The 22,399-nt window shown below is 37.2% G+C and overlaps 9 protein-coding genes across 12 annotated transcripts in view; 2 read left to right on the top strand and 7 right to left on the bottom strand.

Moving 5' to 3' along the window:
• The window catches only part of LOC108092656, a 45,682-nt gene that overhangs the window by 12,680 nt on the left and 10,603 nt on the right, over positions 1-22,399 (top strand). For 3 of the 4 annotated variants that reach the window (XM_017192316.2, XM_017192314.2, XM_017192315.2), the window contains 2 exons: positions 2,733-2,852; positions 21,437-21,862. In XM_017192316.2, coding sequence (XP_017047805.2) covers positions 21,607-21,862 — 256 coding nt within the window. In that variant the 5' untranslated portion in view covers positions 2,733-2,852; positions 21,437-21,606. The remainder of the gene's footprint in view (positions 1-2,732; positions 2,853-21,436; positions 21,863-22,399) is intronic. The other variant, XM_017192317.2, reaches the window with a different exon arrangement.
• LOC108092663 lies at positions 1,779-2,461 on the top strand. The gene has a single exon (XM_017192325.2). It carries the CDS (start codon positions 1,924-1,926, stop codon positions 2,245-2,247), a length of 324 nt encoding a protein of 107 aa, XP_017047814.1. The 5' UTR covers positions 1,779-1,923; the 3' UTR covers positions 2,248-2,461.
• Positions 4,321-4,944, bottom strand: LOC108094503. Its single transcript, XM_017195142.2, has 2 exons — positions 4,558-4,944; positions 4,321-4,500 (listed from the first exon to the last, which is right to left on the bottom strand). The coding sequence occupies exons 1-2, from the start codon at positions 4,942-4,944 to the stop codon at positions 4,321-4,323; spliced, it is 567 nt and encodes a 188-aa protein (XP_017050631.2).
• LOC108092661 lies at positions 5,123-5,836 on the bottom strand. The gene is made up of 3 exons (XM_017192322.1): positions 5,748-5,836; positions 5,359-5,682; positions 5,123-5,305 (listed from the first exon to the last, which is right to left on the bottom strand). Exons 1-3 carry the CDS (start codon positions 5,823-5,825, stop codon positions 5,141-5,143), a joined length of 567 nt encoding a protein of 188 aa, XP_017047811.1. The 5' UTR covers positions 5,826-5,836; the 3' UTR covers positions 5,123-5,140.
• On the bottom strand, positions 6,186-6,785 carry LOC122320869. Its single transcript, XM_043209446.1, has 2 exons — positions 6,405-6,785; positions 6,186-6,344 (listed from the first exon to the last, which is right to left on the bottom strand). Exons 1-2 carry the CDS (start codon positions 6,783-6,785, stop codon positions 6,186-6,188), a joined length of 540 nt encoding a protein of 179 aa, XP_043065381.1.
• LOC108092599 lies at positions 7,266-7,866 on the bottom strand. Its single transcript, XM_017192239.1, has 2 exons — positions 7,474-7,866; positions 7,266-7,421 (listed from the first exon to the last, which is right to left on the bottom strand). The coding sequence occupies exons 1-2, from the start codon at positions 7,864-7,866 to the stop codon at positions 7,266-7,268; spliced, it is 549 nt and encodes a 182-aa protein (XP_017047728.1).
• Positions 8,539-9,137, bottom strand: LOC108092600. The gene is made up of 2 exons (XM_017192240.2): positions 8,748-9,137; positions 8,539-8,694 (listed from the first exon to the last, which is right to left on the bottom strand). Exons 1-2 carry the CDS (start codon positions 9,135-9,137, stop codon positions 8,539-8,541), a joined length of 546 nt encoding a protein of 181 aa, XP_017047729.2.
• On the bottom strand, positions 9,678-10,276 carry LOC108092601. Its single transcript, XM_017192241.2, has 2 exons — positions 9,887-10,276; positions 9,678-9,833 (listed from the first exon to the last, which is right to left on the bottom strand). The coding sequence occupies exons 1-2, from the start codon at positions 10,274-10,276 to the stop codon at positions 9,678-9,680; spliced, it is 546 nt and encodes a 181-aa protein (XP_017047730.2).
• On the bottom strand, positions 10,648-11,385 carry LOC108092602. The gene is made up of 2 exons (XM_017192242.1): positions 10,967-11,385; positions 10,648-10,803 (listed from the first exon to the last, which is right to left on the bottom strand). Exons 1-2 carry the CDS (start codon positions 11,345-11,347, stop codon positions 10,648-10,650), a joined length of 537 nt encoding a protein of 178 aa, XP_017047731.1. The 5' UTR covers positions 11,348-11,385.

The raw sequence follows: 22,399 nt of genomic DNA, 5'->3' as shown, positions 1-22,399 counted from the left end.
GGGACACGAAGCCGGCGTAGAAAAAAATAAGAAAAATAAGAAATAAGCGAGAGCTGAAGCTCCAGAAAACAGCAATAACAACATCAATGCACTTAATGCTCTTGTTTGCTTAACTTTATTTGATGTCCTGGCCTTGCTTATTTTGTCCACACTCTGCGTCTCGAATGTATGAGAAAAAGCCACGCAATTTGCCATCGTTTTTGTCTTCTGTCCATATGTACAAATTCAGGAAATGTAATTTCTAGTCAGTGGCAGGGAATTCCGATTAGAGGCCACTGCTTTCTGATTGTTGATTTTATCAAATGCCATGCTGGGCTATATTTTCCAATCAGATTTTTGTTTTGCTATACACATCAAGAAATCTGAAAAAAAAACAGTAAATCGTTAATAAAAAATGTAATTTTAAAATGATTTGTCAAGCCCTCGAGCTTAATTTGCTGAATAACATTTTGTGCTTAGCCTGCAGAGTATTTAATTATTCAGCATGTCTTACTTAGTCTAACTTTCGCTGTTATTTTTCTTGCTGGGGCTTGTTATTGTTTTCCCAGCGATGACTATGTTGTTTACAAATGAACGCAGCTTACGCAGCACGAACAGCAGGACAAGGACTTCTTCCTGCCTGCCTGCCACATGCTGACCACTGCTGTTCGCATAAAAAAAAAATACAAAAAAAAATTAAATAAAAGAAAAAGAAGGAAGATGGGAGGAGGGATTAAAAAAAAAACAGGACATCAGCTTGCTGGTCTCAAGTGTAATGCATTTAGCGCTGGTAAAGAAAATATTCGTTGTCCGATATGGTTTTTTTTTTTCCATAGTCCCCATACTGACTGCTTTCTACCGAATACTTGGCTTATTTTGCGGTCAAATTAATGCAGCTGCAGGCAGGAGGCGGCCAGGATGTCTGGAACTCGTTCACGGTGCATGTATTTTTAATTAATTGCAGCCCCCCATTCCTCAACTGAGTTGCAGGAGTTGAGTTTGCCCGGCCATCGCATGCCATGTCCTTCCCATGTGGTCAGCTCCGCCTCTCGTCCTTCGATCGCCCGTGTCCATGTTACTCCTGCTGCTCCTGTTTCTTAACCCCCCTCATTCCCCCCTTTTAAATGTGTGTCTGTGTGCGGGCACTCCTGATACATTAATAGGTTTATTTCCACATTTTTCGAGTATCCTGCATTGGCATGGCAACCAGAGACGTCGATTTCAATTATGGAAGACGGGAATTAATTATTACTTGAAAGTTAAGTAATTGGTTTCAATAAGTCTATTATATTAGCTTTTGACAGTTTAATTCGATTGGAAAGCAGGCCTATAAGAAGTCTAATTAAAATCCTATTTTAAAAAGAACTTAATAAACAAAATTGAAAAGTCAAATAAATACAAGTACACTAACAACCAAAAAAGTTTTTAAAACGTTGTTGAAGGTGGTTTTTACTCTAATCAATAATTATTTTTAAATTTTTAGCATAAGCAAAAATAATTTTACAAGAGAATAACCAACTTGATTTCAATTTGCTCGTTGAACAAACTTGAATTGAACTCGTTATTACCATCATTTTTTCCTATATGACCGCAAGTCAACGCGTCGCCAGCAGCGCTACATCATTTGCGGTTAATTGTAATTAAAGTTCAGTGGTATGCTCAAATGCACACATGTTTGCCACCATCCTTCCTTCCTTCCCCCCACTGCCGATGAACCTTTCAGCCCGGCCAACACCGCATACCACAGCAAAGGACATCCTGTGCGAGCTCAGCATTCCATGCTCATGATGTCACCATCGCCAGTAAGGCAAACAATTTCAAACAATTCGATACCCAGCACTCACTCACATTGTTGTATAATTTTGGCCAACCAAAATTCCTGTGAAGACAATTGAAAAGGATTGCTAAAGAAATCCTCTTCCAAAAAAAAAAAAAAGAAAAACAATGCCGGAAACGAGAAAGAAGACGCACTGTAGCCCGAGCAGTGGCCTCGACCGAGCGGATGGTGAGGACGTCGTTGCAGTTGCCAATCGTCTGGTTGTTCGCCACCGCAGTCCCGCCCACCGGCGGCCACGCCCCCAACGCCAGCAAGGTCATCGGGATGCCACCGGCTTTACGGCCAACCAAGAGGTGCAGCTGAAGGCCGGCGACATGCGAATGGCCCGAATGCAGATCGGTCTCTCCCAGCTGCGCACCGAAATGGAGGAGTCGAGCAAGCAGGTCAGGGATCTCTGCAAGGCGATGCGGGTCCACATGGAGGCCGAATAAAATATCCTGCACATGTCCTGAAAATCAGAAATAAGAAAATACTCTTTCAACTGCGCAGAAATGCAGTTTATATGGAGTCAAGTTTGCTGCTTATTTATGCATTTTCGTGTTCAATAAATTCTGTGACTTTCTTCTGTTTGTAAGCCGATACCTAACTTGGATGGCAGAAAATAATTTCTTGGTTAAATAAATATATAAATATAAAAACATTTAATTCCATAAAGACATTAATGCCTATTGTTAGGGTTTTTGGGATAAAAGAAAGAAAGAAAGAAAAGTCCATCAAGATGTGTTCTAATGACAATTATTTAATCAGTTTTTTTTAAGAATAAGGGGAATTCAGTTACCCCTTTGAAACTTTTAATAATTTTGGCTTAAACTTCTTTTTATTTAGATATTAATATATTCCCATAAAAATGCGGCTTATTCTATGCTCGAATTGAGATAAACAGTCATATTAAGTCTTGTTTTTTTCTTTTTTCCAGACTGGATGGATCCCATGTCAATTTCATTTATGAGTTTTAGCATCGAAACTACCGAAGCTCATTCAAAGCCCACCAAAAAGCATTCGACTGTTGTTCCACGGAGGCTTAAAACAGAGACAGGTATCTACATATATTTAAATAAGTTGCATTTATATGTTAATAAATGGAAGCCCTGCTTTCTCATAATAACTCGGTCCCAAATCCCTTTTCGCACTTGCGGGCGAAAGGCGTGATGGCTTGATTTAAATTAAAAATTTATTGCATATTTTTTTGCTCCACCCATCATTGCATATTGCCACTGTATGTGTGTGTGGGTTGGGGGAAAAAAATGTGCACGTTTGTATTTAAATTTATATACATATGTGTGTGGATAAATTAAATTTGTGAGCGCCTGTGAACGCGCACAGGGCCAACAACCGGCAACATGCATGAACATGCCATGAACTCGAATTTCCAGCGCCAACGGGTTAAGGATGTCCTGGGCCCCGGGAAAGCCCCCTTGGAAAGATAGGGTGGCCCAAAAGCGAAGGTACACACAAGTACGACGAGCATGGCGAAAGGCAAAGGCGAAAGGAGCCACCGTGGGTGCTCTCCGTTGAGTTAAGGGTCTGGCGGTCTGGCACTTCAGCAACCGTTTTGATTACTCGCATGTTTTCGCGTGCAACTAAATTAGCGCACGTGTAATCAAGTTCTCTTCGTTGCAAAAACAACGAAAAAATATGGAAAATATACATTGAAGCTTGTAGGGAAGCCCCTTCCATCCATCCTACTTTCCATCCCCTTTGCACACAAAATCCCCATCCATTAACCTCTGTCCCCTCGACGACCCACGAGTTCATATTTTTGTGTGACGTTCGTTGTCGGCAGGATGTTTAAACTAAAGTAATTGATGTCCCCCCTGGATGACGTATTTTACGAAAAGTGGAAATTCGGCAATAAATCATTCCAATCATGTTATAAAAAATTCAACAGAATTTCCAGAAAAATTGTGCATTTAGTTTTATTTTTGTTCGTTATGACTAACAGTTCGTTGCTTTTCTTGGTTCCAAGTCTCCATTAGTCAGAATAGTTTTATTTGCATAAGAGGGTAAACATCGTTTTAAAACTCAAAGTTTTCTCAATTCCACAAGTTTATTTGCTGCAGAAAATGCGAGAATAAATGTCAGGCCAGTAGGGACATTAAAAGCAAAAGCTTTTATTATCAAAGTCATTAAAATACTGAAGCGGAAATACTGATCATAAAACCACAATTCATTTTGATGAATCTTTTTTCAAATAAAGCAAAAGAATTTTTATTAATTATTCTCCAAAACACCACGCGAGTCAACCCTTTATTAATTTCTACAACAAATATTATCTCCTTTGTGCGTTACAATACAAATGATAGCATATTTTCGTAGTTGTATAAAACATCTGTTGCATTTTCAATGTTTACTTCAGATAAAACACGGTTAATCAAACAAATAGTTACACAGCAAGATAAAAATAGACTACAGCACCAGGTCCCATAAAAATTAGTTTTGAAGTACCCAATATTTTTTAGATTCATGTTCGCTTTAGCCTTTTAAGTAATTTTAAGTATAATCCATTATTGGAGCACCTTAAATGGATCGGTTGCATACGGCATAATTTTGCCAGTTGCAATGAATCGGGAAATCAATTTTTGATTTGTCAAGTACTCAATAAGCGATCGAAATTTTCCGAGAGGTACAAACGAAGGGAAATCCTGCTCATCCATTGTCATATTGTGCACTTCATAGCTTACGTTCTGTGGATTAGACTAAAATAATTATCACTTATCAAAATTTGTTTAACTTAAACTTACCGCAAGAAATGGACACTTGAATTTCATATTTGCATGCTTTTTTAAACTTTGGCCATAAACATTAAACAGTCGGTTTTTGCTAGCATTTTCCAGAAAATTGCATGCATCGAATTGAACATCATAAAGCTTCATTTTCGTTTTACTGTTCAGCTTCCAGAAATCCAGGACGGCATGAACACTTAAATCGCGAATCGTGTATTTAAAAATATGACTCGAGTCCAAGTAGCTGCGATTGTTTATCTGGTGCAACTCACAACTTAAATTTCTGTACACATTTGTGTCCACATTGCTTATGTTAACTTGTTCAATAACAACCCGAAAATTTCTTTCTTCAGTTCTCATTGGCCTAAAAATGAGAAAGAGCGAGATCCAAAACCAAAACTTCATGACTGTGGGCAAAAGCAAACTGAATTTTCCCAATGATTCAACAGTAATATAAAATAATTTTTTGGGCATTTGAAAGTTGTTTTTCTGTTTTGTTACTTCATGACCCATTAAAATTTATTATTACACTTAGTTTAATTGGTATACACGGGATGTCATTTACATCAGTTAATGTATTTTGTGAAAAATAAAGAACTCTTTAACGGCCAGATCGGCGACGACCAACACGACCATGAATAGTTAATTGCATGGCTTTGCGTTTTTTAACAAAAATAATGCAGTCCGAAACAAAGTCCATCTCTGGCGCATAGCTGGGTATTGCCTTTGAGTTAATTGTGAAGCGATTGATGTAATAAGTTGTATTCTTAAAATAAAAATGATAAAGAGTATAAACTTTTTTTGCTTCGGTTCACTTACCTTTTTAAAGGGGCATTGAAGTGGAAAATTCGCCACTCGCCGCAGCTCATCGGCAATCATCTTTAGCAAAAACTGCGTTTGAAGAGATAATAATGTCTGACAATAATCTAGATCCAATGAAGTGTAGTTGATAAAAGATGATCCTCGTTTTAAAGCAACTACGTATTTGCCTTTAGCGTCAGAAACATCTTCTGTCAATATAAACTGTGCAGAGTATGATGATGACAAAGAACCCTTTAAAGGTGGATTTAAGCAACAGCTAACATTTTTTACAAGGTCCGGTGCATAAGTTGGACACGCAATGTCTGTGAAAAAAGCGTCCATCTTGTTGGGCAGAAAATTCCTTTTTTTTTTTTAAACCATTTCAATTCGTGTGAAACATTACTTACCTTTGCCAAGGCACTATTCAAAAATATTATGGTAACTTCAAGAAGAAGTATTAGAAGTAAAATGTTTTTAGCTCTCATTTTAGTGAGTGAAAAAGTTATGACTTCATCGGGAATGTGAAGCTTTGAATAGTTTTTAGCTTTAGTGAGAATGTAAATATAATTTGAATTTGATTGATTTTAAATTACCCACTAATTATGTTCCAAATGTTTTTATAAGTGAATAATTATTTTTTTATATGGTAAGCTTCGTCCAATTTTTTTAATCGAGTTAAGAAGCGTGCATAATCCGTTTGGTATAATTATACACTTTATATGGTCATCGCCATAAATTCACGTTTTTTTCAAGCATTTATTCCCAAAGAAGGCTCTTAGTTTTAATTGCTTTGAGAATTTATTTTAAATTTCTGTAAGACTTTGCTTGCAAAATGTTCAAATTTTTTAAGGAGTTGATATAACTTTTGCGTAAGATGTGAGACGAACTATAATAAAACTTTGGTTTAAATAAAATTCATTTTGGGCTCGGTATTTTCCAATAGGCACGAACGATGGAAGTTCCTTTTCGTCTAAATAAAGTTTATCCAGAGTGTAATTATAGTGCTAAAAAAAGTTTTTAGGGTTTGAGATACAGTTGTTAATAATATTTGAAAGTGTACTGACCGCTTTAAGGGGACATTTAAAGTTGGAAAATTGTTTTATTCTCTTCGCATATATATTAAAAACCCGGTTTTTGTGCACACTTTCCACGAAAAGGCATCCGTTTAATCGAGCATCGTAGATCTTCATAGGTTGACCATTATTGGGCCTTGTTAAATCCAAGGTAGTACGCACGAACACTTGGGCAACATCAAAATTTAAAAGCACTTGACAATATACATAGCTGCGATTGTTTATTTGTTTGACCTGACAACCAAACTTGTCCACTGTTTCTGTGTCGAAAATCCTAACTCGGATATCTTCGATGATTATTCGATAACTGCGTTGCTCTGCACAAACACATTTCAAAATTAAAAACCAGCAAATCCAAAACCAAGTTTTCATGATGACCGCTAATATTGCAATGGCAAGGTCTGACTTAATGAAGATTGCTTCAACTGGTTGAAAAAGTAATTTTGGGGAAAGGTTTTTTTGTTTTTTGCTAGTTGAATCATTTAACCATTGCATGGATAATAATTTGTCAAATGTTGTAATACACAGAGCAGAAAGATGAAGATTAAGCCTACTAATCTTAAACTTAATTAAAAAAAAAAACCGTACATTTTAAAAAGGTTAATTATCTTTTTATTTTAGAGGCAGACATAAATATTAACATTTTACGGAAGCTGCAATTAATAATGCTGGTTCAATACTCTTGGGGGGGTAAATCATATTACCCCTTCGATCAGATTCAAACTAATTACGACTTATCTCAAATATTTTAAATACAACCACAAGAAAAGGAAATACTTTCGTTTAATTTTATTTCATATTCTTTATTTCACGATAAAGTGATTTTTTCTTTATTTTGTTTATTTTTTTTCTTTATTTTTTGGACAAAATCTCGCCATGTGCAACAATACGTGTTACCAATCGCTCTTGGGTGAAATATTCCGTATTTGTACGAAATTTACCTAAGGGTACATACGGTGGAAAATCCTGCTCATCTAAAAACCAATCTACCAACTTGTACGTAAAGTTCTGGAAAAGTTATTTGTTTAGAAATTTTAAGACCAAATTGAGTGTTACATACCGCTTTAAATGGACACATCAAATTGACATTAGTATGTTTTTTTAAGCTCTTCACGTAGGTGTTTAAAAGTTTGTTTTTGTGAAAAGTTTTCAGCAAGGCACATGCATCCACACGAATATCGTACAATCTCATTTTTTTCTGAGTGTTTGGCTTCCAAAAATCCATAACAGCACGAACACCTACGTCTGCAACATTTCGATTAAGCCTCATTTCGATGTTAACGTAACTCCGATTATTTAATTGATCCAGATGACATTCCGGGACCTTTTCAAAAATGTCCGTCACCCTATATGTAACCGCAAAATCAGCGAAGTAAAATCGGAAGTTGCGCTCATCACTAGAGGCCAAGTTTAGAAGGACGAATAGTCCACAGATAAAATACGCAGCTTTCATGGTCAAAGTTTATACTATAATGCTATGGGATTTTCAACAGAATCCATTTGCTTATTGGAGCACAATCATTTATCTATTTAAGTAGTTATTCAATTTAAGATGGTTGAGTTCGATAAAATTCCAATTACAATAAAATAGTTGGCCAATTTTGTGATTTTATTAATGATTTCTGTATTATCGTGTTCATAAAACCAAAGAAATATATTTTTGGGGTCCTTCACATTAATAGTTAAAACAATTCAGTGCAGGTTAGCTTACTGGAATTTTTTAAATACAACAACACAATAGCAGTTGTTGAAAAAAGTAAAATATTCTAATGAAAATTTGAAAAATAATGGAGTTCTTCATTGAGTAGAAATAATTTTACTTAAAGATGAAAGCTTTTATTAATTTTTGGTTATTGCAAAATAAGCCATTATATGTACATATAAAATAAATGCCCTTGGGGTGTAAAATCATATTTCCGTTCGGTTCAGGATTTTATAAAATAAAGAGTTACACCAGCAAATATAAGTGGTCTGGTCAAAGTTTAACTAATTATGGCTTATCTCAAAATAAAAAAAAATCGAAACACTGTTTTTTTGCTAGAAAACTTTTATTTTCGGTTTTATTTCTCTTAATGTATGAATTTGTATTTTTGTGTAACATCATCAATATTTATTTATTGCAATTTTATTGCTTGGGCAAAACTTCGCCATGAACTACAAGACGTCCTATTAACCTTTCTTGGCTAAAATATTCGGTAATTGACCGGAATTTGCCTAAAAACAGCATCGGTGGTAGATCCTGCTCATTTACATACCAATCTACCATCTTATAGGTAAAATTCTAAAAACAAATGATTGGTTAGGAATATTTAGATGTCAAAAAATGTACCTTACCGCTTTAAATGGACACAGCAAAATAACATTAGCATGCATTTTAAAACTCTTCACATAGGAATTTAAAAGTTTGTTTTTGTGAAAAGATCGAAGCATGTTGCATACATTCACACGAGCTTCGTACATCCTTATTTTTTTCTGAAATTTTGGCTTCCAAAAATCCATAACGGAACGGACATCTACGTCTTCAACATTCCTCCTAAGCACCATCTCCGTGTTGACGTAACTCCGATTATTTAATTGAACCAGATTACATTCAGCCTTTTCGATAATATCTGGCACCGTATACTTAATCGCAAACTCATCAATGTAAACGCGGAAGTTGCGTTCATCACAAATGGCCAAGTCTATAAGGACGTATAGTCCACAGATCAAATACGAAGCTTTCATTGTTGATGGCTTTGCTCTAATGCAACTGGATTCCCAACAGAAACCACTTGCTTTTAAGCCTCAAACGTATATCTATAACGTATTCATTCAATTAAAGATGGCTGGGTTTGATATTACTTTAATTGTAATGAACCAATCTAGCCACTTTTGTTATTAAATAATTATTTCTGGCAGGAATATGTATTATTTATAAATTTTTGTACAAAATTGTTTGTTGTATGGCACAGAAAAATTGGAAGCAGGTTAGGACTACTGACCTTCTAATTTAAATAAAAAATCAATAAAAATGTAAGAATAATATTTAATTCCAAGAGCTTAACAAATTATTTTTTTTTAATAAAGAGTCACAACGAGCTGTTGATATTATTGGTGTGATTAAAGATTTTTTATTTAAACATGACCAATTAAGGCTTATCTTAAGTATTCAAAAAAATAATCAAAACCCAGCGAAACGCTTTCTTTGCTTAGGAACTTTTTATTTTAGTTTGTTTCTTTAATTTTAAGAATTTGTTTTTTAGCTTGATTAAACTTTTTGAAGTATCATTGCGTGGGCAAAACTTCGCCATGAACTACAACACGTGCTATATATCGTCCTAAGGTAAAGTATTCGGTAATTGTACGGAATTTACCTAAGAACAAAAAGGGTGGAAGATCCTGCTCATCTACAAACCAATTCGACCATTTGTAGGTAAAGTTCTAAAATGAATTTGTTTGTTACAATTATTTTGATTTAGGTAAATATACCATACCGCTTTAAATGGACAAAGCAAAATAATATTTGCATGCTTTTTGAAGCTCTTCATATAGGAATTTAAAAGTTTGTTTTTGTGAAAAGTTTGCAGCAAGGCACATGCATCCAAACGAATATCATAAAACCTTATTTTTTTCGGATTATTTGGTTTCCAAAAATCCATAATAGCACGAACTTTAACGTCTGCAAGATCCCTTTTAAGTACCATCTCGATGTTGGCGTAACTCCGATTATTTAATTGAACTACATACGAATCCACCTTTTCGAAAATGTCTGGCACCTTATACTTTATCACAAAATCATCGAAATAAATCCGGAAGTTGCGCTCATCAGTAGCGGCCAGGTTTATAAGGACGTAAAGTCCACAGATCAAATACGAAGCTTTCATGGTTAATGGTTTTACTATAATGCTACTGGATTCCAAACAGAATTCACATACTTTTGAACCAAAACCATATATATACCCATTATGTATTCAATTGAAGATGGTTCGGTTTGATAATATTTTTATTATAATGAGCCTAGCTACTTTTGTATTTATTGTACTTTATAAATTACTGGTACGAATATTACTGAATAATTATGTGTATTCAACCCAAAATCAATTATAAAAATAGTTCATATTATTAAATTTTGTATAAATTCAAATATGTACTCATAATATTATTTTTTAAAATAATATAATTATATAAATTAATGGATGACTGTTTATATCAGCTTTTAAGTTTATTTAAACATTGAGATAACATGTATGACATTTTAATGCTTGATAAGAACACGTCCATCAATTTGCATGTGACCCAAAAGTTTTGACTGCTGCTGAAAGGACATTTTTACGCGGTATGTACATTCGGGAAGCAGTTCTGGAAGCAATTCTTCGTCCATATAAGCTCTTGTCAATGTGTAGTTGAAATTCTATAAAGGAAACAAATACTTACACTATAGTTATTTATGGAACTTTAAATTTTCATCATACACTATCATCAATACCATTATTATCAAAACTTCGAGTTTTTAATAATGCTTCAAAGTCAATAGAACATGTCGTTTACTTTGTTTGGGGCTTATTAAAACTCACCGGCTTTAGGGGACACTTTGGCTTGGCATTTAGAAAATTTGCATAGCTATTGTAGAAAATTCGAATAAACTTGTTTTTATAACCATTATTGAGGACCGAGCATAAGTTCAATTTCACACTATAGAGGCGCAATTCGATACTCGGAGGACGCATTATATCCATGGACGAGACAAGTGTTAGTTCATTGATCACCCTATTAAAGATTAGGTGTCCTGAGAAATAACTGCGATTAGACTCCTTCTCGAGGAAAGCGCTTTGGGATGCAAAGAGACCGGGATCATCGACAGTAAAGGTGAACCGATCCACCAACACCACATGGCCGCACAAATAGCAGTTGATCAGCGAACTGAAAACGAGAAGTCTGAGCTTGTGGAAAGACATTCGGAAGACGGTCGACTTGGCCACTGGATTACGGACTGACTACGAACCAACTACTAATGGCCGATTCCATTGTGCTGGTAATTATGAGCTGACGGAGCGAGCCCTAATGGCTTTTTAAATGGTGTCGTCTGGTCTAAATTGCCGCCATCTCTCAATATGTCAACAATACGTATTCATATACACATAAATATTTTTTTTCGCTTCTTTTTTTTTGGGTCTTTGAGTCGCTTTCTGAAATGCAAAAAAAAAAGTGTATACTTGCGCACAAAAGTAAAATGAAAATGTTTCACGTATGGAAAGATTGAGTTGAGAAGGCGGCTAAGTACATAAAAAGAGTAAAAAAAGAAAGAAATCCGAAAAAAGGGAAAAAGAAAGCGAAACCTTATTTTCTCGGCTACAATGTTACTCAGTATCAAATCAGACATTAAACCTACTAAGTAACATTTTACACAATTTACACAATAGGAATATGTGAACAGAAAAATATAGTTGCTGTTTCCTTAATTTAAAAACAATTATAATTTAAATAAGTGTGATAAGATTCCTAACGAATGTTTGCGAATTGTTGCTATGGGATAATCTGTTTGTCATTTGCAAATTGGAAAATAATTGTTAAAAAAATTATTTTTCAGTTGGTTTGTAATTTGGTTTAAAATTAACATGGCCCCAATAAATAAATAATTGAACTTGATTTTCTAATGACAAAAGTCTAGAACAAGTTTAGCAACTATTCAAACTATTCCTCATGATACTTGACTATATGTAGTCCAATCTTTGGAGGGCCAGTAAATGTTTATAACTAGATGTTGGCATGTCGAGTACACCTCGTTTTATATCTCGTCGTCGTGTTTTGGCGACCCCAAGGATGTCAACAGAAATGTTAATAACACCAGCGCTACCGTCGGCACAGTCGCCTCGCCCACAACTTGCAGCTGAGAAGGATCCGAGGATGGGGGATGGCAACAAGGATGCAGATGGGCTGCCAGCCGAGCCAAAAACAGTGGCCATAAAACAGAGGAGCAAGGAGTGAAGCAAGGAGTGGAGTGGAGTAGAGTGGAGTAGAGTTGAGTTAAGCAAAGTAATGTAAGGACGAGCCAGCCAACGAAGGCAACGAAGGCAACGCAGGCGGCCCAGTCGAGTGTAGTTCAAACATCACACCTACCGTCTGGGATCTGGAGAGTCTCGACTCGTCTGCGAATACGGCGCTGTGGTCCGTATTATGTAAACATTTGCCGGGCTTCAATCTTTATTTTTCCTGCGTTACCTCCTGTGCAGCACACAGCTCGCTTCCATGGCTCCTTGTCGAGTGCGTGTGGGTGTTTGGTTTTCGCCAGCTTTGTAGATTCCCCCGCTCAGGGCTCTCAATCGAAAGCGCCTGCAAGCTTTTGCATGACACAACAGAAAGACGTACCTTTCTTTTAACTAACGAAACGTATTTTTGGATCACCTAGTTTGGTAGCTTGTTACACCCAAAGAAAATGCCACACTCTTATTTCAAATCAAGAACTATCTAAACTAAGTTCAGTTTCATGATAATATTCTTTGCACTTTCTATTTTTGAGTGACGCAAACAATTCACATATCTAAAACTTGTACGGTTTGGTAATCAACGGAATTTATATCTGTTTTTTTTTTTAAGTAAGTCAGTAAACTTAGTATCAAACACATGCTTCATTATAAATTAAGACCCAGTCATTCTTACCTAACTACCATGTAATTTGAGTGTCCATTCGCTGCTACATTTCACTTAAAATGACAAATCAATAGCTTTCTGATTGAATATGCGTGCCGAGCTGCATGATTTCCACGACCTGTTATTTTTCTGGCAAAGAAAACAAACTAATTTTCCCATTTTCATATACCAATTTCCCTAAGTGACCAATTTGTCCCAGGGCAATTAACACAGGCCATCGGTGCTCATGGGACCGGGGAAAAAGACTTCTATTGGCCAACGTGTACTTGGCAACAAACTAAAAAGATTGTTGCGTTGCATTTTAAATATCGAGGTGTATATATTATGCAAATTTGTGCAATTTTCATTCATGCCTCCATATACTATATATATATATATATATATATGTAGATGATAGGACGAGTAGCAAACCGAGTTCTGCCGAGCCACTGCGGCCGGGGCCTTAATTAGTCTTTGTGAGCGTGTGAGGCTCATTTCATATGCAAATTGCAGTCGATTGGTTTCGCATTACATAATTAATAATTCAACGAGAATGCTTGTCAATCACACGCACGAATACGCCCAACAAGGAGCCCACTCAAAGGACGAGCTAACGGGAAACTCGGGTAAAGATCCTGCGGTTTCTGCAACTTGCGGTCTGTGAGGAATATTATTAGTTTAGCAACTTGTGTATAGTATGTGAATATTTGCAGGAAAGTATGTGCAAAACTAGGGCTCTATGAATTATTGCTGAGATCCTGCGAAAATGTATTTACATTTTCACATTTGAATAAATGTTTTAAAAATGAGTTGACTTTTCGTTTACCCACTTGAGTGCCTGTTGTTGTGGTCCAAAAATATTTAGCATCACGCAGGGCGAAATTAAATATAACCAGCACACCTAAAAGTGCTAAATTGGAAATAGAATCTGCTACTTATGTGGGTTCCATAGAAGCCTGTAATGATTCGTGTGCCTCGGTGTTTATATCAATATCTGCTTCGTTGCCGATGGTCGGGCCTATTTGTGAAATCAATAAATTTTACAGCCGAATGCACAGGTGCTGGCATCAACAATTTACAGATCTAGTGGGCGCCTGCAGTTGCCACCAAATGGCAGTGTCGGCCAAGAAGAAGTAATTCCGTTGTTCGTAACGAAATTTATTAACATTTTCCGATAATTTTCCGGCTATTAAACTGTTTTCCGTTTGAAAGACCAACGTTTAAGTTCTCTTCTGTGATACTTTTATTTTAATGTATGGCATTTTGGTTGTTTTTGGGTATTTATTAGCCAACTATGGGTACAACAAGTACTACAGATGCTTTGCATCAGCACATCGCTTACCGCACCCCGTTGGCGAAAATCCCCCGTGTCTGCAAACACTCGTTAAAAATCACTTAAAATTCCATCATCATAAATTTGTCAAAAAAATTCACTCACTTGCTCCAAGCGAAGCTTTAACGTGTCGACATTGATGCCGTCTTTTGTCTACTATCACACTCCCCTCCTCCGATGGGATTAGCTTTCCAGCAACCACAATGGTCTTCATTTCCCATGCACAAATGTCCCTTGTGATTCTGCGGAAATCATTGTTATAAAATTGTCTGCCAAGGTCGTACGAAAGTTAAGTATTCAGCGCAACTTAAGATCTGATTTTGAAGTTTTTACATAAAGCTGCATGCCATTTAAACTTTACGTAAACGCTTTTAACGATACAAGTCACGGGATGTTCTTTGTCATAGTTTGTTAGTTAAGAATTCTTCATTATTATTTTAACACTTTTGTATCTGTACACAACATTTCTATTCAAAAATAAAAACAAAAAATAATAAACATATAAAAGAGATTGCCTTTTGTATGATAAAACCCAAAGGCAATCATTAAAATCAAATATTTATTTTAAATTAAGATTATTTCATCTTCAATTATCCCCTATCTGACCTTTTGCCCTCGGTGTATTCTGTTTTGGAAAAAAAATTATGTACTGGCGCTGCCAACGCTGAAAAACTTCTTCAAGACAAATGAGCTTTCCTTTAAGACCGTTCGCCGTCTAAGTTTTCTTATGACAACCTTTAGTTTATTACTTTTGGTTTATGTTTTCGTCAGTTGGCCGAATGTTTTATTTTAGCGGCCGTCGCAACAGCAGGGGGCAAGTTCCACCGAGAACCGCCAGAGTTTCATCCCGTCTCGGGCCCCAAAGTTAACAGCTTTTTGTGGCAAGGTCTTTTTGGCTAGGGCTCCATGGTGACTTCAATTTTTGGCAACAAAACGCAACGAAAAGTTGCTGCAACGGCAAAAACGAGAAGAAGAGCTACGGCGGAAGAGGAGAATAAAGTGAGGGGTTAAAAAAAAAAAAAGGAAGAAAAACTCACCCAAGGCAAAAAAGCAATAACAAAATATTATTATCAGAATCATTCATCATGTGGCTGCAGGCAATAAATTTTGGGCTTGCTCCCAAATGCAACAACAACCATAAAAATGGCAGCGTAAAGGAAGAACTACAATTATTGTAGCAGTTGTATAGAGCAGTAGGTACTGGCGGCTTTTGGCTAACTGTTAATAAATCGCAGTGCCAGATATCAGCGAACAGTTAGCTCAGTTAGCTGTGGGCCAAAACAGCAGCTGGTGATGTGGCGCCGCCCCCCGAGGTACCACCCCTTTTCCCCCCCCCCTTGCCCCTTGCCGCCCATCAGCAGACGCATAAAAGTTCGGGGGCTTTACCCCCGAAACGAACTTTAACTTTAAGCGAGGCGTGGCTGGGGCTATAAAGCATTAACATAAAACTCAGAAAATACAAAAGACTGAGGGGGAAAAAGAACCCAAATGAAAATAGTTACTGCTGAGAATTTCCTCCGCTTTAGTAGCAGAATGTAGTCAGCTGCTCATCCAAGCTGTAAATTTGCGCATTACTGGAGCGGTCTCATCTATTTCGTATTTCAACTTTTCATCTTTGACTCAGCAAAATTGAATTTATATACATAGCTCATGCTCTGATGATTAATAACCTAAAAAAATTATATATTTTTGTTTTATATACACATTTATATTTAATTTGTGTGCTTAATATATGGAAAAATGTGTACCTGCCTAAAGGTAATACGAAAATACGATAAGATTGTTTAAGCAGGCTGGCGTAAAAATTTCAATAATAAAATCTTTGTGCAGATAAAATATTTGAAATCGCTTACTGCAAATATCTTTACCAAGAAATGGTTAAATAAGGTAATACATAATATACATATTTCACTCGCTCGAAGCTCTGCTTTCTTATTTATTATATGTCCATAAATAAATGATATCACCGCTGGGGGAATGCCTCAGTTAAAACTATACAAATGCAAATATAACAGTAGCAGAGCTTGAAGATAAGAAAATTCACGGTATTTTTGCGCTGCATGTTTTTCTTTGTTCATAAACGAGTTTTACCCACTTTGAATTCTCTTTTTGCACATAATGAATATAATACGTATAATAAACCAAAATGACGACGAACGTTCAAATCGGTTATACCGAATTTAAATTGCTTAAAATTTGCAAAGCAAATATGATGCAGTATTTAATCTTAAATTTGTATTGCTTAATTTTGAAGTGTCAGAAATTGACAACTTATTACTTGACACACAAAATTGATTTTCCGAATTATTCCGGTTTTAGAGATAAGTGCAAACCCAGTTTGTATCCGCGCTAAGAGGTTCCACCAATAATCTTTTAATGGCCCTAACTAACACTTGGTTTCCTCTTATTTGCCATTGCCGCTTCTCAAGTTCCTCTTTGAGACACATTTTGCAAATTGCATTTCGTTCTTCCACTTCCTCCCAAGTAAGTCCCGTTCTTATTTGTAATCGTTATTATGGTCAAAGTAAACGAAATCGTCATCTCCGACGTCGTCCCCAACATCATAATCAATTCAGACTGAGTTCGAGGAAAATGCATTTACCCCACCACCCATTCCCTTCCATTTCCATTTCCAATCCCATTATCCCATTCCCGCGCCGCCGATGATTCTCGCTCATCGTTATTCTCTTTGCCACTTGTTTGATAAATAATTGCTCGTCGTTTAGTAGGCACATACATACACTATAAACAAGCTAAGTTAAGAGCACATTGTATATTCTCGTGCCCGTCCAGCAGCGGGTGACCACATGCTGTGCTCCCCGAGACTTTCCCCCCTTCCGCCCATCGGCTAACGGCATTGGGAAACCGCATAGCAGCCAGCTATACCATACCATAGTAGCCATAGCCATAAGCTAGGCCATGTACTTTGAAAGCCCCTCGCTGAGCCCTGACCACATCATCGAACGCAAAATGCAATGCGAAATGCAAAATGCGAAATTCGAAATGCAGAAGCGGCGTAATTGCCACCGCACCAGAGACCCAAAGCTGAAACCAATAAACCAGCACACGTCGATTAGTTGCACATGAGTGCGGCAACATCGGGCATCTAGTTTGGTCAGTTGCTTGCCTCTGCGGCGGGGGGAGGGGGAAGCAGGGGAGCACCCCTTCATCGGTTTCACCTTCGTTACTGCTGCGGCTGCTGCCAAGACTGACGGTCGACAGACTGCAGACGGTAAGTCCGTTTAAGCCACGTCTTAAGAACCCCGCACATTCGGCCATAACACATTTCTGGGCGCATCGATGGGGACATGCTGTGTCTAAAGTGGTTCCAACGGTCATCAAACAAGACGAACCTTTAGCTCTCAAATAAAAGTTTACAGCCTCGACCTTGTTTTTTGTGCAGTAAAAAGCGAATTAAAAATATAAATATATATCCGAAGTGCATGCTGAGCCTCCAATTATAAAATTTAAGGTATGTTACTGCTCGGTTATAAAATAAATGTGTGATTTATTAAGGCGATTTCTTTTGACTTGATTTAAGACACGCAAAGATTTCCATATTACATTTTTTGATACAACTACTAATAATTTAATTTAATGTTAAATTACCACTTAACATTTACTTTTGATTTTTTAATAATTAACATTGTGTCAGGCTTCTTAAATATTTAAACCAACTTGCTAATAAGCTTTGTTGATAACAAAGTGATTCACTTCATTGGATTCAATTTGCAGACTGCCTCTAATTTTCTAAAGATTTGCAATGAGCTTGTTGATTTCTATTTTAGGAGTTTCGCAAATAAAGGTGGTTTTTTTTTTTTAGAAAAATCTCGCTTGAAAACCAAATCTAACCCACGTTAACCTAAGCTTCTGACCCGACTGTTCCGAGTGTGAGTGTGTCGCCTGTTTTTGATGAACGAGATGGAGAGGTGGAGCCGATGGGGGCACGTTACCCGGCAACGGATTCCCAATATTTGCGTAACAGAGCCGGCTTTTGGGCACGCCGCTCCATCGCCTCCAATGGACTACGGCTAACCCAACCGAACCGAACTAACCGGCGATTGCTCATTTGCTATCAGCAGAGAGGAGCGCCTTCACCGCATTCCATGCGACGGAGCAGAGAACGGCCATGAATTTTGCATTTTCAGTTTGCGTGTATTTTTAGCTGGGTCCGCTGTTGGCCAGGCAGAGGCCTGTGATTCATCAAAAAAGAAAAAAAAAAAAAAAAAGAGCGGCGACAGCTGACAGGCCGACAGCTACGCATAGAAATGAATTATACAAAAACTAGATAGACAATGGGCAGTGCGACCACCTCACCCCTTGGGGAAACACCTGAGGCGGCGGCTAGAATACGACGCGAATTGCCTACGATTATTTTTTATTAGTTAAACCTCCGAACCAGTTGACAAAAGGCAACGAACGCTGGACACGAAAATCGAGATACAGGGATTGGCCGAAGCTGATATGCTCTTTTTAGATACAGATACAGATACAATTGTTTACTGATAAACTAAGATTGGGACTACCTCAGTTTGTTATATTTTTGTTCTTACTAGCTAAAAAAATTAATTTTAAAAGAGTTTTAAGAATAATATGTTTTTTAGTAATAAAAAATATTTTTAAATTCGGTAGCATCAATGTTGTATGTAAATAGGAAAAAAATTACATTAAAGGTTTAACTGCGCTGTTTGGAATGAATGCTTATGAGCTTCATTCGTTTCCTTATATAGACGTATGTAGTTACATCAGTTTTGTACGGCAATTATTATTTTATTTGAGTTTGCCGATAAGATGCATTCAAGGTTGAATCTATAATATAATGTACTTGTGTTTGTACATGCAGCTATTTCTATTTGAAAATCGGGCTGGCTTCAAGAATCGATTTCCGAATACTCTTTGAGCTAAAAGAATGCAATCAGTTCATTTAATAAATCATATAAATCACTTAGAGATCGCAGCTGTTGCTTAGACAGTTTACCCCAGTTTTTTTAAACGCAAGTGTTTTAAAGAGGCAAAAAACATTGTGAACACCCCGGATACAAAAGAGTCCTCACACACTTTATTTTATAGCATATGCACATCTGCTTCCGACTATGAGTACATATATGTACAGTTTTATGTACATATGCACAAACATGTGTTTTTACATATGTACATATGTACAGCATTTTGCAGATCGTTCAACTTAATTTTGATAGTTTCGATAGAAAAGCTTGGCATAGCAACCCCGAAAAATCATATGAATGTACATACATTGTATGTAGATCGTTTGTTATGCCCCGTCATGCTGATCAGAATACAAGCTTAATTACATACATATACACCGAGAAAAACGTATAGTAATAAAAGATGTCAGTTTTTAAAAATTACAAAGAGGGATTATACTCTTATATTCAATGTCGAGCTGTGTAGCCAATAGTAAAAAATTAAATCTTCCACAATTACACTTTAAGGGTGATAGCGTGACAAATTGTTTGATTTTCACTGTGTATGTATTGTATGTAGAAGCACATGCCCAAACTTTTGCAACACTTTTTTTTAGGTTTTTGGCCTGCTGCCTTCTGGCATTTGCCTTCGCCGCTCGAATGGTTTGCCAACATTATGACAAAGTTATGATACTCTTTCCTGGGAAAGCACATAAAAAGAGCCAGGCAACGAAAAGAAAACAAAACGGCAAATAAAAGCAAAACACAAACCAAACCAAAAACGTGCTGAACAATGAGTGCTATGTGTGCGGGAACAGTGGCGGAGACTTGGGGGTTGTGATCGGTCCATATTAAAAGTATTCGCACTTTGTGGCTAAAGCCGTGTTTTTGAGCAAAAAGCAAAGCTTTTAGCGCTCTTTTAGTATTGTACTTCCTAGACTTTTTTCGAATATGTTTGATTATTTTGTATTTGAAACCCCCAATAACGTAGTTCTGAGCTCCCATGAGATTGAAATAGCTGGCACCCCCACTTACTATTCCTGTCTCCCCTTCCTCCCCTGTCTCTTTCTCGCTTACTCTTTTAACAATCGCGTCGATTACGTTGTCGCATAACGTTTGAAGATGACGCGCGATTGTTGTTTTTGCTGCCAGTGCCAGACGAACTGGCTCTGTTTTCTACGCTCTCGCTGGCGTAGTGGGTGGGGCTGGGGGAGGGGTGATGTGGGTGGTGGGGCTGAAAAGGTGCGGCGACATTGAACAAGCCAACGAACGGGAGAAAAAGCGAGAGAGGAGTACCGCGAACTGACTTTTCTGATAACGTCGTCATCGTCATCGCAATTTTAATTTATGCACAACACACGCAAAAGTAGCTCACACATACACAGCAGCCACAGCAACAACAATAATCAATTGCGTCTGAGGTTTTTTTTTGTAAAGCTCAACATTTTTTTTTTTCTCATTTTGCAATTGTTGTTGTCACATTTGGGAGAAGGGGTGTACGAACTCGTTAAAAAAGTTTGCACAGTCGGATCATTCATTGATCTTCAGCTCAGAAGCTTAATACCAATAAATATTTACCTATTTAATAGAAATATAAAAAAAGTACGTAACAATCATACACACTACCTTTTATCGACCCTAAACTTTTTGTTTTTTTTGTTTATATTATTTAACTTTTACTGAAGTCATTCAAAGTCATACAAAAATATGACACATTTTGAAGGTACTGACTCAAACGCAATTTTCGTAGTTCTGTTAAAATACTGGTGACTCAATCGTCGAGTTTGGCGTGCAATGTACTAAAACAAAAAAAAACAATTTAGAAAAATATTTTTAAATAAATTTGGTAATTTGGCTAGTATAATATTCAAGAGTTTCCGAAATGTAATAAACGAACAACCCCTAATATTTGCAACCATCCGGCCCAAAAAAAATCAATAAACAAGTAGGTATTGGATAATAACGTAAAAATATTTGACAAACATAAACATTATTTATTTGGTAGTCAATAATTGTGAGTGCCCAGCTGTCAGATTGGGGCCACTGTGCGAGTTATTGCCACGGTGACGCCGTCGCTAACTTATGTAAACGTTGCCCACTGTGCGGCTGCTCTCTCTCTCTCTCGCTCTCACACTCTCTCTCCTGCTCTCTCGTTACAGCAGCAACGATCGACGAGGGCTCTAGTGCAGTTGGACAACTCTGCTCATTTGGCCGCTGAAAATCGACCTCGCGAGACGTGGAAGTTGGGGATTCGATTTCGTTCGACGGCGGCAACGCATCGCCCGTTGCAGTGCGGCTCTAGTTTTTTTCGGTTTGATTGATTGCGATTATGAACGAGACCTTCAAGCTGTCCGGAATGCAGCGCAGCAATATCGAGCTCGAGCGGCAGAGGCACCTGGCCAAATGGCTGGTTAAAAGCAGTCCCCACATGGCAGCCGCAGCAGCGGCCAGCGCAGCAACAACAACAGCAACACAGCCACCCACTGCATCATCGGCAGCAACAACAAATCCTGGCTCAACAGTAGGAGGAGCAGGCGCAGGCACAGTGGGCGGCAACCAGGCTGCAGCAGCAGCTGCATGTAACGGTAAGCTTGTTGTTGTCAGGGGGGAAGGGAGGGGAGCGGTAGACAAGGCACGCGCTCGAACAAGAGAAAGAGAGGGAGAGAGCGCAGAGCGGGTTATTTATTGTTTGCTCAATGACGTCGCCTTAGCTTTTTAGGATGCTCTTTGTTTGGGGTATGGTAATTCAGACCATCAATTTAGAACGTCTTTATAACAAGTTTATAGTCTTGTAAAAGACAAAGTTTGTGCTTGCAAGTGTAAAGCTATATTGCATTGAACCATGTTAGAGAACAAAGTGAAGTAGTAAAGTACTTACCATTTTCACAATAGAGAATGGTAATTCAGACTACCAGGTTGCATCGGTAGCAAAAATAAGTAGTTTAATGTCGGTATAAAAACTTCAACTGGCTTGAAAAGTTTTTATTTGTTGCTGTATTTTATTGTACCCACACATCTTTCAAAACAAATTCAAGTAGTAAAATACTTACTATTCTTATATTTTTCTTCCTACGCCATATACTGTTGAAGTTTTACTGCATAAGATGTTACGACTTGTAATA

Source organism: Drosophila ficusphila, unplaced genomic scaffold, assembly GCF_018152265.1.
Source record: "Drosophila ficusphila isolate 14025-0441.05 unplaced genomic scaffold, ASM1815226v1 contig_127, whole genome shotgun sequence".
NCBI classification, from domain to species: domain Eukaryota; kingdom Metazoa; phylum Arthropoda; class Insecta; order Diptera; family Drosophilidae; genus Drosophila; species Drosophila ficusphila.
This window is presented reverse-complemented; position numbering and strand designations above follow the sequence as displayed.

Excerpts from the sequence above, each read along its gene's own strand:
- LOC108092600 (XM_017192240.2), bottom strand. The coding sequence starts at position 9,137 with ATGAAAGCTTCGTATTTGATCTGTGGACTATACGTCCTTATAGACTTG. Across the intron at positions 8,695-8,747 it reads TGCTGTGTCCATTTAAAGCG|AATTTTACCTATAAGATGGT; the intron begins GTAAGGTACATT and ends ATTTGTTTTTAG.
- LOC108092663 (XM_017192325.2), top strand. The coding sequence starts at position 1,924 with ATGCCGGAAACGAGAAAGAAGACGCACTGTAGCCCGAGCAGTGGCCTC.
- LOC108092601 (XM_017192241.2), bottom strand. The coding sequence starts at position 10,276 with ATGAAAGCTTCGTATTTGATCTGTGGACTTTACGTCCTTATAAACCTG. Across the intron at positions 9,834-9,886 it reads TGCTTTGTCCATTTAAAGCG|AACTTTACCTACAAATGGTC; the intron begins GTATGGTATATT and ends AATTCATTTTAG.
- LOC108092661 (XM_017192322.1), bottom strand. The coding sequence starts at position 5,825 with ATGAGAGCTAAAAACATTTTACTTCTAATACTTCTTCTTGAAGTTACC. Across the intron at positions 5,683-5,747 it reads TGAATAGTGCCTTGGCAAAG|ATGGACGCTTTTTTCACAGA; the intron begins GTAAGTAATGTT and ends CTGCCCAACAAG. Across the intron at positions 5,306-5,358 it reads TTCAATGCCCCTTTAAAAAG|AATACAACTTATTACATCAA; the intron begins GTAAGTGAACCG and ends TTTTATTTTAAG.
- LOC108094503 (XM_017195142.2), bottom strand. The coding sequence starts at position 4,944 with ATGAAGTTTTGGTTTTGGATCTCGCTCTTTCTCATTTTTAGGCCAATG. Across the intron at positions 4,501-4,557 it reads TCAAGTGTCCATTTCTTGCG|AACGTAAGCTATGAAGTGCA; the intron begins GTAAGTTTAAGT and ends TCTAATCCACAG.
- LOC108092599 (XM_017192239.1), bottom strand. The coding sequence starts at position 7,866 with ATGAAAGCTGCGTATTTTATCTGTGGACTATTCGTCCTTCTAAACTTG. Across the intron at positions 7,422-7,473 it reads TGATGTGTCCATTTAAAGCG|AACTTTACGTACAAGTTGGT; the intron begins GTATGTAACACT and ends TAACTTTTCCAG.
- LOC122320869 (XM_043209446.1), bottom strand. The coding sequence starts at position 6,785 with ATGAAAACTTGGTTTTGGATTTGCTGGTTTTTAATTTTGAAATGTGTT. Across the intron at positions 6,345-6,404 it reads TTAAATGTCCCCTTAAAGCG|CACTATAATTACACTCTGGA; the intron begins GTCAGTACACTT and ends AACTTTTTTTAG.
- LOC108092602 (XM_017192242.1), bottom strand. The coding sequence starts at position 11,347 with ATGTCTTTCCACAAGCTCAGACTTCTCGTTTTCAGTTCGCTGATCAAC. Across the intron at positions 10,804-10,966 it reads CAAAGTGTCCCCTAAAGCCG|AATTTCAACTACACATTGAC; the intron begins GTGAGTTTTAAT and ends TTTCCTTTATAG.